General features: G+C 53.5%; 1 protein-coding gene across 1 annotated transcript; it reads right to left on the bottom strand.

The window, feature by feature from the left end:
* Positions 1 to 785: 785 nt before the first annotated feature.
* On the bottom strand, positions 786 to 17,808 carry KCNG1 (potassium voltage-gated channel modifier subfamily G member 1). Its single transcript, XM_061208942.1, has 3 exons — positions 17,710 to 17,808; positions 5,765 to 6,564; positions 786 to 1,871 (listed from the first exon to the last, which is right to left on the bottom strand). Exons 2-3 carry the CDS (start codon positions 6,536 to 6,538, stop codon positions 1,101 to 1,103), a joined length of 1,545 nt encoding a protein of 514 aa, XP_061064925.1. The 5' UTR covers positions 6,539 to 6,564; positions 17,710 to 17,808; the 3' UTR covers positions 786 to 1,100.
* Positions 17,809 to 18,029: the final 221 nt, after the last annotated feature.

Raw genomic sequence — 18,029 nt, 5'->3', positions numbered from 1 at the left:
TGGGGCTCCCTCTCTACCTGGCACCATCCACACTGCATGAGACCGGGAGGTGTTCCTGGTCGGGTGCGTGCTCTGTAGGTCTTTGAGGGGCCCAGGGAGGCCTTTGGGGGCTTCAGACTATGCCCTCAGATGGCCCAGGAAACTGTGGTCCACCTTCCCAAAGCATCAACCTAATGTCATCTAGGTTTACATTTAGATTCAGATAAACGGTCTGAAGCATTTTTTTTTTTCAAAAATTAAAATAAATGTGGCATAGAATTAAAAAATCCACACTATTTTTTTTAAAGAGAAAATGAAGTGATTTCACCTTTGTAGTCAGCAGTGCTGACGTGGTATCTACTTGGCTGTTAGGGGTGCCTTGGGGGAAAAGTTTGAGAAACAGGCCTTAAGGTGCAAAAGAGGAGAACAGCAGATGGGAGAGAAGGAAAAAGGAGGGAAAGAGAGGCCTGGAGGTGGGAGGAATCAAAGAGAAAGAGGAGCAAGGGACTGCAGTCTTTACCAGCAGTTTCCCAAAGGTACCTGCCCTGTTTTCCTCCAACCCCACGGGGACCCCACCAGGCATGAAGGACCCAAGGAAACAGGCCCTTTTACTTCTGGTTCCCACACTGGCTGGCCTTGCTGGGAAGCGCCGTTTCCTGTCTTAAGAGAGCTCCATGGAAGGCTTTTTCTCTCTTTTTCACCGGTTTTCTTTAATTGCACATGATCCACACTAAAGACAGACGTGTAGCTGCTGATGTTTGTATTTTTTCTCTAGGCAGCCCCAGAAAGCAAGTCTTTGCTGGGCATGTTATTTACATGGTGGAAAGAACAAGCCATTTCCTTATTAGGGAAACAGGCGTGGGGGCTGGGGCGGGCGGGGGAACCGACAGGGCTGTGTGCTGGGCTTCACTTCTGGACTCTGAGGACCAGGGACCCCCTGCAGATGGATGCTGGACATCCTCCCTGGGGCGTGGCTCGGTCACTCCTAGGCCAGGGCTGCGCTCAGAAGCAGCACGTGCCTTTGAAGGCTTCTGTAGTGATGGCGATAGCTTCAAGCCTCAGAGGGCGGGTAGGGCTGGGGGCGTCCTGGCGGTGGCGGTGGCGGCGTGTGTCCTCTGGGCTCAGTTGTTGTCTCTGGTGTCTGAGGAGGCACTTCCAAACAAGATGTCACTGTCGTGGGACATGCTGCTCAGCTGCGACTTGGTTTTGATGAGGAACTGGGTCCTCCGGAACATCACCCTCTCTTGCTCCTGCTTGAGCTCCAGGTAGGAGCGGGAGAAGGTGTGGAAGATGGAGGTCACGGGGAAGGCCATGAGGAGGATGCCGCTGAGGATGCTGCTGAGCGCCACCACCTGGCCAGGCGTGCTCCTGGGTACCATGTCGCCATAGCCCACAGTTGTCATGGTGATGACGGCCCACCAGTAGCAGGCAGGGATGCTGGTGAACTCGGGGCTATCGGCCATCTCGTTCTCGATGACGTAGAGGAGGGGGGCAAAGAGGGCGATGGCCACGCAGAGGAAAAGCAGCAGGAGCCCGAACTCGCGGGTGCAGCGGCGGGCCGTGAGCCCCAGCGTCTGCAGCCCCAGCGAGTGGCGGGCCAGGCGCATGACGTACAGGATACGCAGCGCCCGCAGGACCCGCAGCACCAGCCCCACCTTGTCCAGGTAGCTGTTGCCTGTGCCGGGCTTGCGGCGGTCCGCGGCGGCGCCGTCCACCAGCAGGGTGATGTAGTAGGGCAGGATGGCCACCATGTCAATCAGCGTCAGCGGGCTCCGCAGGAAGGCAAACTTGCTGGGCGCCTGGATGAGACGCAGGAGGAACTCGAGGGAGAACCAGCCCACACACACAGACTCCACGATGAAGATGTTGTGGCACATCTGGGAGCACTGGCCCTGGGAGAGAGGGGAGAGGTCAGCGGTCCCACCAGCAAGGAGCACAGGGCTCTGTCCTGGCTGGGCTGCCCGGGTGAGAGGTGGTCTGGGCATGATGCCTGTCCCCGTCCTGCGGCCCCGAGTCCTCTCTTTCTCTGGTTATGCTCACTCCCTGGTTGATCCCGTGCAGACCTAGGGCTTGAAGTACCATCTCAACACTGACCATTCCTAATCTCTCTCTAGCCCAGACCTCGCCCCTGAACTCCAGACCCCAGACGGGCTGCCTCCTGGGATGTCTGATAGGTGTCTCAAACTCATCATGTCCCGAAACAGGCTCCTGATTTCTTTCTTCTTAAAATTTATTTTTATTGAGATGTAATTGACATATAACATGGTGTACAAATTTAAGGTGTACAATGAGTTGATTTGATACATTTATATATTGCAATATGAATAATTATCGTTCCGTTTATTGTGTTGAGAACATTTAAGATCTAGTCTCTTTGGGCTCCTGAATGCCTGCACACCTGCCCACCTGTGGATTCCCTTCTTAGCGATCAGCAATCCCATTTTTCCGGGTGCTCAGGACAGACTTGGCCTCATCCTGACGCCTCCCCTGTAATCCTCATGAAATCCCACTGGTGCTTCATTTAAAATGATTCCAGAGTCAAAGCACTTCTCACTCTGTCCACTGCCCCACCTGGGTCCAGCCACCGCCCTCTCTGACTTGCACGGTTGCAGGCACCTCTTCCCTGGGCTCCCTGGTCGCTGCAGTCCATTTCGCACACACAGCCAGAGGGACTCAGAACACGAATCGGATCCTGTCCCTCCTTGCTGAGCATCCTCCGTGGCTCAGAGAGATGGCTCAAGTCCCCCAGGGGCACAGGTGGCCAAGCTACCACCTCTCCCACTTCCTTGCCCCCTGCCTGCCTCGCTCACCTGCTCCAGCCCCACGGGCCTCCTCACTGCTCCTCCAACACCCCAGGCTCACCCCCAGCTCAGCGTTGACTTTTCTTGACTTTCCCTGCAGGATTCCTCTTCCCCCAGACACCCGTATCGCTCTGCCCTCCCTTCCTCCAGCTCTTTGCTTCCATATCACCTTCCCAGGGACGGCTTTTGGGACCTCCCCTGTTTAAATGCCCCCCCCTTTGTCCGGTACCCCGATTCCCCTTATCTTGCTCTATTTCATCGTAATGCTCATCATCTTTTAATATGCTCAGTAAGTTACTTATTTACCATGTTTATTGTCTGTCTCAGCCCTGCCTGCCTGCCCCACTGCCCCAGGAGACTGTAGCCCCACAGGGCAGGACAGTTCACTCTCAGGACCCCAATGCCTGGAAAGGCCCAGCACGCGCCCAGTGGATCAATTCATATTTGTTACCAGCATGGACGGAAGAGCCCTGGCCTGGTGTTTAGACGGGGTGTCAAGTGAAGGCCAGTCAGGCAAAGGGAAAACGGTGGAGGTGGCCCAGGTGGGGTGGAGGCCTGCTGGGGAGCGCAGCCATCTTGCTCATCGCCCCCTGATGGCTGTCCCAGGAGAATTCAGTCTTGAGGCTGCCTCACCGAATTTTTCAAGAGAAGCTGGAAATTTGGAGTTTTACATGAAATCTCCTGGGTTTTAAATGTTGTGACAATTTAATACGAAGAAAGCACTCCGTGGTTCACTCAAACACATCTGTGCGCTGCATCTGTCATGTGGGCTGCCAGCTTGTTGCTCTGGTCTGCAATACAACAGGACGGTGGACCGTCCCAGTGGGTTTGGACCTCAACCTCAAAGGGGCCTTTGGCAGAGAGGGAAGGCACAAATGGTTCTACCTGGGGCATCTTGTCGGTTCCCGGGCACAGCTGGGTTCTACCAGACCTGCTCTGCTAGCTCTTTCTCTAGGAATACGTGAGAGGCTGGAGAGATGAACTAGTACTTGGTGAGGCTTTGAGGTCTCAGACCTCTGGGACAGGAAGCCCCCTCCTCTGGGAAGCCTTCCTGGAGTGCTTCCCCTCCAAGTATCCCCAGCACAGTTGGTGGTCCTCTCACAAGAGCCCCCTTGGCTTGTGTGTCGTACTTATGGTCACGGGGCTGTCACCTAGACTTGAGCTCCCTGAATCTGGAGACTCACTCTGGTCACCCTGTCTGCCCTGTGGAGCCTGAATACAGTAGGCACTCAAACATGTGCTCAGGTGAAACAGTGAACCCCACTGGTCCCCCAAATGAAGTAGAAGAACAGCATTTTTACTGAGTCATGAAAAAGGCCGGGTATTTTTTTTTTTAAAGCAAGTATCAGAAGTTGAATAAAACTGTGGCTTTGTTAGTATTTTCCTGATAAAATCAGTATTGTGTACGTTGGAGCCAAGAAGAAATCTACACTAAATACAGGTGTTTCCAGACAGGTCTCAAATGACGGGCATTTCCTCTGTTTTTGGTAGGCACGTATAATCCTCATAGTGAGCACTTCCTGCACACAATCGCCAGGCAATGTTCCAACCACTTCCCGTAGACCCATTCACTGAACCCTCAAGTGCTGTGAGGTGAGCCTGTTCACAGCCTCTTGGACATGTCGGGAAACTGAGGCACAGAGAGGTTAAGTAACTTGCCTATAGATACACAGCCAGAGTGGACGAAGTGGGATTCAAATTCAGGCCGTCTGGCTCTAGCCCTGCCCCCTTCATCACTACCCCTTATGCTTCTCAAAAGTTCATTTTACTGGTTGAGTGCTGTTTTCTTAACACTGGTTTTTAAAATTCAATGTATTAAAAAAGAAGTGCCCGAAACTCCCTGTGAGTTATAAATGCAACACTATTGCTACTTTTTCCATAATATATGTGTGTGGAAAAACCCTCACGTGGTGAGTGGTTCTAATGTTTGATCAGAGAGTTCATGTAAAGCCCTTAGCACATGCAGGGTACACAGCCAGTGCTCAATAAATGCTGGCTGGCATGATATTTATGTTGAGTTCCTACCGCCATACTACCTATTTCTCCAATGCCTACACAATTTGCACCGTCTGAACCTTTTGGTCTGTCTTGAGACTTGCTTCCAGAACCCCTATGTGTGGGGAAAGGGTCCCAACTCAAAGGCTGAGGGTCTCATACATAAGGAGGCTGAACTGTGGAGCTAGATGAGGTCCCAGGCTGCCATGTGGCACCCATACTTCCATGCTTAAGAACCAGACTAGGGACTCAGTCAGACCTGGGTCTGGGCAAGCTGCTTTGTCTCAGTGTTCTCAGCTGTCAAGTGGGTGTGAGAACACCTCCCATACCAGGATGCTGGAAGATTCGCTGAGAAGATAAGATGCAGGCAGAGTGGCAGCCCAGCCCTTGGCTCCTAGTAACTGCTGGCTAAGTGAGTGGTATCCCTGAGAATTGGACACACATCCCGTCAGGCCCTGGAGTAAACACTTTATGGGAATTCTCTTATTTAACAGAAAGAAATGCTCACTATTTGAGGTCATGTGCACACACACACATCTATCAGTAAAAATCATATTCAGGACCCAAAAAAGCTTTCTGGGATATTTTCATGCAAGGGAATTAGGAAGGCTGAGAAAGGATGCAAGTTGGTGAAATAAATTTTGATGGTATATGTCATGTGCTTAGCTTGGGGCCAGGTACATCATAAATCACATCATCCATCCATCCATCCATCCATCCATCCAACAGAGAGTGGCTGAGTGCCTCCTCCCTGCTGGACAATGTTGGGGGGGGGCGGGGCACAGCGCAGACCTGCACAGGCATGGAGCTTGTGTTTGAAGGTGGAGACGGGCAACACACGTGTAAACACACTTATGAACATATGTAAGCACAATGATGGACTGGGGTGCTGCTCAGCCAGTGCACTCAGGGAAGACCTCCTGGAGGAGGTGACAGTGCAGGTGAGAAGGCTGTGCACTTCTGGGAGGAGAGTGGTCCTGGGCTCTTACCTTCTCCTCCTCCTCCCTCAGGCTGGGTAAGGTGCTGATGGAGAGGTTGACGGCGGTGACGGTGACAAAGAGCACCGACAGGCAGGCGAACACCTTGCCGGGCAGCCCTGAGTGTGGCCTCTCTACCATGTCGCGCAGTCTCCGCATGCAGCGGCCCAGGCGGCCCTCGCCCTCCGTGGGGCCCTCGCTGTCGTGGTCCTCGCTGTCCAGCGGGTCGTCCTCATCCTCCCGCTCCACCATCTCGGCGAACTCCTCGATCTTCTGCAGGTAGCGGCGCTTGCAGCAGCCGTCCAGGTGGTCCTCGGCAATGCCCCAGTAGAGCAGCTCCTCCTGGAAGGACAGGGCGCACATCTCCCGCAGCAGCCGCAGCTTGCCGGCCCGCAGGAAGGTCAGGATGGTGCCGAAGGCCCCCGGGTTGCGGTCGAAGAAGAACTCATTGCAGGTGACGTCGTAGTCATCGCACACGTTGAGGATGTCGTCGAAGTTGGTGCAGGCCTTGAGCTGGCCCAGCCGCGTTAGCGGGAACTCCTCCAGCGTGGTCCAGGGCAGCGAGTACTTGATGCCGCCCACGTTGATGATGATCTGGCGCCTGCGGTCCTCTGGCTGGCCGCCCTGGCGGGGCTCGTCTTGCGGCCGCAGCCGCTGGGCTCGGCGGTAGAAGACGCCCTTGAGTGATTGGCTTTGGGGGAAGAAGGCCGGGTGGAAGGAGGCGTCGGAGGCGCAGCTCAGCGCGCTGTAGTCGTAATCAGAATTGTCTCCCGGTAAGAGGGTCATTTTGGGCCTTCACATCCCTCTCGGGCCTGGGGGGAGAGGGGAGGAAAGACCCACAGTGACTCCTGAGTCTCCACGGATGATGCTGATTCTGCAGATATTTGCTGATATGGACTGAATTGTGTTCCCCCAAATTCACACGGGGAAGCCCTAACCTCCAATGGGTTGGTATTAGGAGGTGGGGCCTTTGGGGGGTGATTAGGTTTAGATGAAGTCATGAGGGTGGAGCCCCCATGGTGGGATTAGTGCCCTTATAAGTAGAGGAAGAGACACTAGAGGTCCCATGTGAGGGCACAGTGAGACAATAGCCACCTACAAGTCAGGAAGAGAGCCCCCATCAGAACCCGACCATGTTGGCACCCTGATCTCAGACTCCCAGCCTCCAGAACTGTGAGTAATAAATGTCTGTCTGCTGTTGTGGTTACGAGCATAGATTTTGGAGTCACATGGCCTGGGCAAGTTACTCGACCTCAACGTGTTTCAATTCCTCATCTGTAAAATGGGTATGACCATATGATCCACTTCACACGATTACTGAGAGGATTCAATGAATTATGTACCGTCTAAGACCACTTAATAGAGTGCCTGGGACATGGTAGGTGCTCAATACTTGCTGTCTACTATTATTTTTAAAATTATTTTATTTTATTTATTTTTTGGCCATGCCATGTGGCTTGTAGGATCTCAGTTCCCTAACCAGGGATTGAACCCGGGCCATGGCAGTGAAAGCCTGGAATCCTAACCACTAGGCCACCAGAGAACTCCCACTGTCTACTATTATTATTAGTATTTAACTCAAAGGGACACCTTGTATTCCTTCCATACATGGAAAACTGATATCACTTGCCATAAATCAGGGTCAATGTCCAAAAAATGCACAGTTATCACAACAGTGCCATGTTTGCTCATATATCGGTAAACATCATCTTGAGGATACAGGAATGAATCGGACAGGCATGCTCACTCCTCCAGAAAGCCCTCCTTGGCTCTTCCAGCTAAATCGAATGTCAGCCCCACCCCCCACCCCCATTTATCTTCACTGCACTTGCCACCTGTTTTCGAATGATCTGTGTGCAAGCCTGGCTCCTTTAGTAGACTGCTTGCTCCCTGGGGGAAGAGTGTGCTCTACTCATCTCTGAATCCCTGTGCCCAGCAGTGTAAAAGCTCCAAGAAATGCTCAACAAATGAGTACGTTTCCTGTTGGTGAGGCCAACATGATGAGGGCACTTCTGAGAAACTGAGGTCAAAATCTCAGCTTCCATAGACTTCTTCCTTCCCAACCCTCAAAGCTAAGGGTTTGTGCCACTAGAATGAGATCGCTTATTCCTTCATATCTCATGAGCTGCATTTGGTTCACAAATATTTTGCCTGGCTGGGAGAAGATTTTGAAAATGAAGACATTTCATGTAAAAATTCGTATATTTTGGTTTCTTTTGAAAAATCAGACTATCTGGTAATATTTGGCCCAAATTCCAGCTGAGAAACGACCGCCCCCTTTAGGCAGGGCACGAACGCTACAATCCACCACAGTCCCTACCCCTCCCTGTTGTCTTCCTAACACCCACTTTACTTCTCTCATGTATGTTTCCTTCCTGGCCCCTGTAGGCATTTGAGTTTGAGACCCCTAGATGACAGCAACAGAGCTCTCCAGAATTCAGCTGATCCAGGGAAAAGTAGTAAGAGTCTAATACTTTGCTTTTAAAAATCACCACACCTCCCCCAAGCTCAATCCTCCATGGATGCAAGTGGTACCAGCAAAGCCTATCAATTACAAATGGAAACCTATTTCCGATACCTGAGTGTCCATCTGTGCTATGGACATGTTCAGGGGAAACACACGTGGGTGCACACACATACACGCAATCCTGCATGGATGAGAAGCAGTGTTTAACAGGAGCCACGGCGGTTTCCACATCTGAAAGGGGCACCTTCTTAACAGAAATTCTTTCACAAAAGCAAATCATCACTCCACTCATTTATCTTTGGGGCAAGCTATAGTTTCACTCAGGTTTTGGAAAACTAGGGTACACCCGTGTTTGAAAAAAATGATTTGATTTTAAAGAGTTGAGTGTTTTTAACTTCACCTAAAATTGGAACTCATCTCCTCAGTCAAAGCCTGCCAGAATCCCTTGGAGGAGAAAGATCGCTTTTAAGTGCGACCGCTTTTCAGCTCTGCTGCTTTATCTTTGCCACCAAAGACAAGAGGGAAAACGACATTCTGTTTGGCAAGAATAGTGATGAAGGCAAAGGAATATTCCTCTCATCCTGCAAGCCCTGGAGAGCTTTTGTGAAACCCCACATCTGTAATCACTTCTCTTCTTGCAGAATTTCTTCTTTCAACCCTCCTCGATTTCCCTCCAGCAGAAAGCTCCCCCAATTAACGATTCCTCATTTTTTTTCTCTCATGACCCATGTCAATTGTGAGTTAAAGCCTCAGTCTCCTGTGTGGAAAGTTGTCCTGTCTCAGAGACTTGTTAGCATGGAGAGGAGAGAAAAAGCATGCTTCGTTCAGGCTGCTGGTATGCAGAGGGCCAGAGGGCCCTGGGGAGGCCCAGATGCTGGAATTTGCTAAGTGAGGGATGGGCACGCTTCTCCTGAGCCTTTGGTCTTGGGGTTACCCAGTCTGATGGGTGTGGGGTGACGGTTCTGCATGCTAGAGTCTCGGGTGAGGATCATAGATCAAACAGGCTCCAAAGTCCTGCTTCTGGAATATAATGCTTCTTTTCACCCAGTCTGATACCCTCACAAAAAGGTTGATCTTTTAAAATTTCCCTACAGTGTTAGATCTGTCAGTTCTCGAGCATGGTGGAATTTAATGATTTTGCCTCTTAGGGTCTATATGTCTACTTGGGAAGAGGAAGCCATTTGAGAAAGGGGCTCCGATGGTGGGGATGAGGAGGAGGAGTCCTGAGGGAGCTGTCATTCATTCAGTCAACACTTATCATGTGTCGGACTGGGCTAGGTCTGGAGGCACAGCAGAGGACAAGACAGACCCAGCCCTGTCCTCACGGAGGTGACGTTCTAGTGGGGGAGACAGTCTCTAAATAAGTACACAGGCTGTAGCGAGTATTGTGATGAAAACAGAACAAGGTGACAGATGGGAAATGACTAGGGGTCAATGTTAGCTGGAGGGCTAACCCAGGAGGGCTTCTCGGAGGAGGGGACCCTGGGGGCAGAGCCAGCCCTGGGAGGACCTGGGGGAGGGTGCCTCAGGTGGTGGGAATGGGAAGAGCCTGCTCCCCAACCTGGGGATGGGATTGGATGGTCAAAGACCAAAGTGAAGCCCGAGTGGCTGGGCAGAGTGAGTGAGGGGAAGGTAGGAGAAGATGAGTGTGGGGGCATCGGCAGGCATCAGACGGAGCTGGGGTTTATTCCTCGTGGGCGAGGCATCCTCAGGAGAAGATTCAGGCTGGGTTGGGGAGAGCAGGCTGGAAGCCCCTGTAGTCATTCTGGAAAGAGACCATCGAGGTTTGGATCAGTGGAGGGGTCTGGAGAATTGGATGGATTTGGGGTGGACTTTGGTGGAAGAGCTGACAGGACCTGCTGCAGGACTGGAGTGTGGTGAGGGGGAAAGACTGGGCTGCAGGATGATTCCAGTGGTGCCATTCACCCAGGTGACCAATAGGTGGTGCTGTGATGAGGCCTGAGTTAGAGGCAGCCTTTCCTGGCTGTGGGATGATGGACAGGAGAGGGTGTGGGCAAATCAGGGAGAGAGAGCAGGGATGGGGGCCTCGCACATGGATGGATGGGTGGTGTCAGACCACCAAAGCTGACCTGATGATCATGTGTGGTCGGGGAGGGGATGGTATTAGCTGATAGCTTTGACCTGGCTGGGTTGGGGTGGGCAGGAGGGCCAGGCTAGCAGAGATATGGCGAAGCCCAGAGGCCGGTATTCCCTGTGCTCAGTGCCCGCCGCCCAGCACCCACTTCCCTGCTGAAGCTGCACTCCACCCCAGGCCCGAGTGGTCAGTGTGGGTAGACACCACTAGGGGGGCTATGGTAGGCAGAATAATCCCCCCAATCCCCACCCTGCCCCGCCCAAAAGATGTCCGTGTCCTTATCCGAACCCCTAGAACCTGTGAATATGTTAGACTATGTGGCAAGCAGGAATCAAGCTTACAGATGGAAATAAGGTTGCTAATCAGCTTCCTTTGAGGTGGGAAGATTTTCCTGGATTCTCTGGGGCCTCCATGCAACCACAAGAGTCCTTAAAAGATGGCAGAGAGAGGTAGGAGGGTGCATCAGAGTGATGCAATGCTGCGAGAAAGACCCGACTGGCCAATGCTGGCTTTGAAGATGGAAGGGGCCATGAGCCAAGGAAAGCAGGCAGCCTCTGGAAGCCAACACAGGCAAAGAATGGACTCTCCCCTCCAGAAAGGAACACAGCCTGCCCACACCTTTATTTTAGTCCTGTAATGCCCATTTGAGACCTCTCTTCTCCAGAAGTGTGAGGTAGTAAGTTCGTGGTTTTTAAAATTATTAATTAAATTTTTTTTTTGGAGTATAGTTGATTTACAATGTTGTGAAGTTCGTGTTGTTTTAAACCACTCAGTTTGTGGTTATCTGTTACAGTAGCAATAGGAGACAAATACAGGGGATGTTGAGAAAAAGCTGGTTAGACTTCAGCTTGGGGGGCAACTTGCTGACTACCCCAAGACGGGGAAGCAGAAGAGCCCACTAGCTCTGAAGTCAGAACATCTGGGTTCAAGCCCAGTCATTCTGTGACTTTGGAAAAGTCATGTCCTGCCTCTGAGATGCAGTTTCCTTCTCTGTAAAATGGGGATACGAGTTGCTCCAATCTCCCTGAGTTATGCTGAGGACTAAAGCAGATGTCACAGGTGATGTGCTTGGCCCAATGCCTGACACCCTGTGGACCCTCAGTGGGCCTGCTGTATTATTATTAGCTATGAGGGGGGTTTGTCGTCCTCCCCCTCCACCAGCCAATGGGGACTCCTTTCTTGACCTGATCAAGCAGGACTGGAACCCAGTATTGTCTGACCCCAGAGCCCGTTGCTGGAGGGAGTGCAGTCTGGTATAGCCTCTGGGAAAGCCATCAGGGGTACTGAGGGGAATGTGCCTTATGACCCAGGAAACCCACTCTTTGGTATATTCCCCAGACCTGGGTCCACAGGGGTTGTGATAGACATTGTCTGTAATATATTATTTACACTCAAATAGTTGACTCAGCATCTGCTTCTGGGGACTCATATCTAAGCGAGGAACAAGGCACAAGGGCGTGCAGCTTGTGTTGCTTTGGTGCTAGGAGGTCTCCCAGTGTCCCTGCCAGGGGGGAAATGAACAAGCGATGCAGATGGCGGATGCCTGGAGGTTGCACAGGAATTAGAAGCAACGGACTAGATGTAGGTTTAGCAACACATTTAGATCTTAAAAACATGGTGCCGAGTGGAAAAAGGAAAAGAAGTTTATAGCACTATGCTATTTATGTAAATGAACACACACACAACATTACATATTTTACAAAGACTTGAGCACATGTAAGGACCTCTATCAACCACAGGGAGGGTGCCTGGGAGGGCAGGGGGAGGGGAATAAGCGTGGGGATTGGAATGAAGGGAACAGTGACTAAGGTGGCCTGGCACAGGCCAGTGATGAAGAGTGGTATGAAGTAGAGTGTGGTTAGCACAACCCTGGGTTTTAATCCAGGTTTTAGAAAAAAGAAGAAGAAGAATACGAAAAAAATCAAGCCACTGGGTTCGGAATCTCCCTGGACTCAGTGGAGATACAGATTCCCAGGCCCCTCCACAGAGCCTCTCCATCAGAATCCCCAAGGGGGAGGCCCAGGAATTGGCATTTTCGAAGGCTCCCTGAGAGCCTGCTGACGTTTGAGAGAGAGGAAAGGGAGGGGCCAGGAAAGCCTGCAGACCCTCTAGCTGCTCTGGGCTTTGGCAGGAAGCCCCCTGCCCAACTGCTCAATCTCCTTGGGGTTCTGGAAGGCTCTGTGGATCCCACGCTAGGGGAGCTTCACTGGAGAAGTGGAGACCCTCTGTTTAGAGAGAAAAACCTTCTGCACTGGGGCTGCCTTGATCAAATGCCCCTTTGTGAGCCCACAGATCCGATGACACTCCCCATGCAATTTCTTTTCCTTCTTCCTGGGAGAAAGATGATTTTCACGAGCTATGATGGAGGGCTGAGGATACATTTCCAAAGAGAAATGAGCACTGAAGCCAGGAGGAGTTCTGAGGGGCAGCACCCCCACCCCCGCACCATGAGGCTGCTCTGTGGTCAGCATCTGACTGAGGGTGGGGTGCAGGGCCTGGGGGGTAGGACTCAGGCGTGGGGAGCAGGATGGGAGGGAGGTCTAAGTCAGGCTTGCCTGGCTGTCACTGCTGCTTTTGTTAATACCCATTCGGCCCGATACAGCCATCTACACCCACTGAGGCGCCGGCCCTCTTCTGGGCCTGTTTCCCCCTATAAAGCGGGGATAAGTGTGCCGACCTTACCGGGCTGTTATGAGGATCTGGTGAACGGAGGTTTGCTGCAGGTACGATCACTGTCACTTGATCTCTCATCCCCACAGCCACATCCCATCAAGGACAGGAAGGATTCCACAAACTGTTATGTGCTGATCCCAACTGCTAAGACACCTCTTGGGTCTCTCCAGGGTTTTGACAAACTGCTGTCCTCTCTCGACTCCACTCTTCCAGTCCTAGGCCCGTCCCTCTTCTGAGCAGGAGGGGGGGATGCAGAGAGAGCACCAAACACTCACAGTGCTGGAGCAACACCCGTCACAGCCTCCCATCATCACACACTAGGCGCCAGGCGCTGTGGAAGAGCCTTAACTGTGCGAGCCCACATCCTTCCCTAAGAGGCAGGTGTTACTATTAACACCCCCATTTTACAGATGAGGAAATTGAGGCTTTGAGAAGTGAAAACTCATGACTCTGGCGATGAAACCAGACTCCAACTAGGTCTGTGGGATTCTGAGCAAAGCTTTTTGACTCTGCATTTTACTGGGCCCCTGCATTGCTCATTCCTGGTGGAGGGGGGAGGGTGTCCAGCACCAGGAGCAAGCCAGGGACGGGGTCTCTCGTCTCTATTTTCTATGCACAAGCTTTTGAAAAGTCTTTGCGGATGGGGAGAAGCAGGCAACTGCCCATAGCTGGGGAAACATCTTTATTCCTACTGGGTATTTGCACAAGAACAGAGTAAGAAATCAACAAAACTCCTGCTTGCGTCAAGTTCTCAGTTGCCATTTTGGTCTCTCGGCAGAACTCTCCTATGGTGTAGACAGGCACCAGCCAGGGGTGAGGGTGTGGCCTCTGGACCACGCTGCCTGGCTCACCATTTACCACCTGTGCAGCCTTCCGCAAATAACTTCACCTCTCTGTGCTTGAGTGGCCTCAGCTGTAAACTGGGGGTAATCATCGCACTCTCCTCCTAAGTGCTTGAAGCCGTGCCTGGCACATTAGAAGGGCTCTGTGCTTGCTAGAATGGCTTCTGCACAGCGCGCTTGGCGCCTCCCCTGCCCGCTCCTCCCCTCGCATTTCCTTTCTCAGAGGAGGAATGTGAAGCAGACAACTCCTTCCAGAGGGCTGGACCTCAGTGCCGGCTCTCCATCTCACCTGGCACTGAAGTCAAGTCACTCGCTTGGCTGGGCCTCAGTTTCCCCGTCAGCAATGTAAACTGATGAGGCACGTTCCTGTGCTTGGCAGAATAGTGGCCTCCCAAAGATGCCCATGTCCCAAGCCCTGGATGGAACCTGTGAATATGTTACCTAACATGGCAAAAGAGATTATGCTGCTGTGATTAAACCGAGGGCCTTGAGATGGGGAGATGACCCTGGATCGACTGGTGGGCCCAATATCACACAAGGGTCCTTATAAGACGGAGGCAGGAGGATCAGAGTCAGAGAAAGAGATGTGATGACAGAAGCAGAGGTTGGAATGATGCGAAGCCAGGAGCCAAGGAGGCAGGCAGCCTCCAGCAGCTGGGAAAGGCAGAAACGGATTCTCCCCCGAGAAGGAATGCAGCTCTGCTGCCCCCTTGATGTTAGCCCAACGAGACCCATTTGGACTCCTGATCCCCCCAAACTGTAAGAGAATAAATTTGTTGCTTTTGGCCACTAAATTGGTGTTAATAGGTGGCAGTAAGAAATGAACCAAGTGCAATGCAACTCTCTTAAAAAAAAAAAAGCAGTTTTTCCTGAGCTCCTCGGTCTTTGGTTTCTTTCTGCCCACCCCGCCCCACACTTCCCAACTTGTGTGATCCCCTGACCCCGAGCGGGTGTCGAGGGCACCCCACTGATCTCTCCATGCAGCCCTGCCCCTGCCGGTGCAGCTTCATCTGTCAGGGTTAGGGCTCCTGGCTGGGCTGACTCAGAGGTGGGTCACGCCGCATTAATCCTCAATTAAAACGTTAATCCAAACAGATCCAGCCATTAGGCTGGCCCAGGTCCTGGCATGCTGGATCTCTGTGAGATGCTGTGCCCGCGTGGGGAATCCATCTTCCTTGGCTCCCTCCCGTCCTCCCTCGTTACAATCCAACCATGCTGGACCTCAGCCCTGCTTCCTGCGAGCTGGGGCCCAAGTCACTGGGGTGGCGGGGGATATTTGCTGGGAGCTGGGCTCTTTCCTCCACCCCGCCACCCCCAAAGAGAGAACATGCCGGAGACGCCCTTCCCCCCAGACAGAGGCGGCCTCTGGAGCCTCGCTACTCTGCTTTTGGCAAAATAACAGTTTGCCTTCTACCAGGAGGGGCTTTGGGGGTGGGAGCCGGAAGGTCTGTTTCTCTTTGCCTGCTTGCAGCCCCCCAATTTGGGAACACAGGCGTTAAGTAGAAGCACAGGCTTGGAGAGCAGTGAGGACCTTGGGGCAGCAGGAAGGCGACACCGGCTTAAACAATCCCTCGTTTCTTGTTCCTTAGCAAGTGTTGAGGCCGCGTGTCTGTGGTCAGCTGCGGCGGGGAAGGGAGGAAGGAACGAGGGAGAGCATGGCGTGCCCGCCCGCCTGGGGAGACGCAGGTGTGAGGCTGTGACCACAGGGCAGGGGGAGAGCTGAGGCACCATTCGGATCCTATCTGGAGCACATTCACTCCATGTTCTGACTTTGTCAGTCAAATACTGACTGCTATGGAACAAAAATGGCCAGCAGGGATTGAGTGCTGGCAGCTAGCCTTTCTTCCCTCCCCCTTTATATTAATTCTCTTTAGAGTAGCTTCTCCAGCCGCCATTTTCCACCCAGGGGCTCCGTATCTGGGTTTAATGAGCCAACCAAGAGTGGATTCCCAGACCCTATATCTTTGGCAACCGGAAATGTTGACTCTTCCTCACATATTCGGAAGGGGGATGTGGAGAAAAGACGGCCTAGTCAAGACACCTTTTAGGGGTCCAGGGGGTTAATTCCTTAGTCTCGGTTTGAGTCTCTCAGCCCTACATCCAGGACACATGTCTCTGCTCTTCTGTTCCCTGGGGCATCTCGCTCATCTCTTGCCAGAGCCCAGCTGTGTGGCTGGTGCAGAGAATTCAGAATGGCAGTGGGACAGGAGCTTAGCCCCCAGATCTGCCCCAATCAGACTCCAGGACTCCCCCAGCCTGGGTTCTCAGGGCTTGGGACAGGAATCAAGACAGCCCGCTGTCTTGTTTCTAGCACATTCACAGTCCCCTGTGGGTTTGGAGTGGGTCCCATGACAGACATCTTTCCACTGGAATGGGCTGGCTTAGGGAATGACTGGTGACGGCAATCCCCAGAGGCCATCCTCACCTGTCTTTCAGACACACCCTCCCTCCCTCCCCGCTCGGCAGGTGCCTCTGCAGAGCTCCAAGACAGAGGACACAGGGTCAAGCTCAGGTCTGGCTACCTGCCCCTCCCCTGGCTCCAGCATTGGGGCTGGGGCTCCAGCAGTGCCAAATCTGCCTTGGAAACGTGCTCCGGGGGGGCTCCCTGAAGTGACTCTGACTGCAGTCATGTGTGTGGGTATCAAACACACCCTAGTGAATAAACCTCTGCTTAGATTCATAGTCAGAAGCAGCCCCTCCCCCTTTAACACACATACAATGAATCAGAGCAGTTCCTGCTCCCTCCTCCCACCTCCCCTGCATTTGTCTGAGGGGTCAGCAAACGGGGTCTCTGTGTCCGTCTCATTCTCCTTGGTGACTTTGGTGCCTGGCACCTGTATGTACTTAAGAATAGCAAGTGCTTAAGAAAATGCCTGCTGGATGGACAACTTAACTAATACACCCCATCGGTGGGAGCCTCCCTTCATCGGTATGGTTAGATCAGTGTTTCTCAGCCCCCCTCCCCACTACCACCCTCCCCTAAAGAGCTTTTTAAAGACCTTTTCTTCTTATCCAACCACCTATTCCAGCCTCCACCCCTCCCCTTGAGAATGAATGCAGTAGGCGAACCAAGGAAAGGCCGTTCTGCAACCTTCCAGTGACGTTCTGCCTACACACATGGGGAGGGGGATGCTCTCCAAGCTGCAAGCTGGCTTCCATCCTCTCCTGCCCCCATCCCATCCCTCTCCTTCACGGTTCTCTCCTCAGCACAGTGCCTCAATAACTGTTAAATGAATGAAATAATGAACGTTGGGCACTTGGCATGGTGAGCTGTGCACAGTAGGTGCTCAACCAATCTTTGTCCTATCCATGAATGAATGAATGAACTTCTCTCTTTTCCTTCCTCATCCGAAGACTCCAATTCATCCAGGCTGAGCCCCTTCTGGGTAGGGAGCCCCGGAGGCTGAGGAGTCCCCAGGGCCCAGCACACAGTGGGCGCTCAATAAAAGCTTGTGGCGTTAATGAGTGACTCAATAAAGCCCACTGACGGGATGCTCCCTTCGGTGCCTAAGGATGGAGTGAATGAGCGAGTGACAGACGCCCCCCTACCACCTCCCCCCAACACTCGATCCTCCCGCGAGACGGCGAGAAACCTCTGCCACAGCCGGGATGTGCCCCCCCCTCCTGCCCTGTCACTTCGCACCCCGGGGACCCCCGGGAAGAAACGAAGCTGGACCCGCACCATGACCGTGGCGAGCGCGCTCCACGCCGCCGCCCGCAGCTGCTCCCGGGTCCTCTGTCGTCCCGGCCGCCCCCCTCAGTGGCTTTCGGGGTCCCCTCTGGGGCGCCGGGGCCACGGCCACGTGCATCTCCCCCCACCGGAGCCCGAGTCCGCCAGTCCGGCGGTGCTCGGAGAGGCTGCAGCGCGCCAAGTTCCCACCTCAAGTTCGCGGCACAGCGTCCCCACCGCGGAGTTGGCCGGGCCGCGGCTCGCCGGCGGGTCCCGGCGAGGACACGACCAGGGGCTGGAAGCCACCCGCGCCACCTCCCGGAGCCGCCGGCAAACTTCGGCCCCCGGGCCCCGCTCGGCTCCGGCACTCGGACCCAGGGCCGCCCGCCTCTGCCTCCCGGTCCCCGCCGGGCTCCGAGTGCGCCGGGAGCGCCGCGAGGCAGCCGCCGAGGGAGGGAGGGAGCGGGGCGGGAGGCGGGCCGGAGGGAGGGGCGGCGCTCGGGGCGGGGAGCGCGGGCGGCGGCGGGGAA

The sequence above is a fragment of the Eubalaena glacialis genome, chromosome 13 (assembly GCF_028564815.1).
Source record: "Eubalaena glacialis isolate mEubGla1 chromosome 13, mEubGla1.1.hap2.+ XY, whole genome shotgun sequence".
NCBI lineage: Eukaryota > Metazoa > Chordata > Mammalia > Artiodactyla > Balaenidae > Eubalaena > Eubalaena glacialis.
This window is presented reverse-complemented; position numbering and strand designations above follow the sequence as displayed.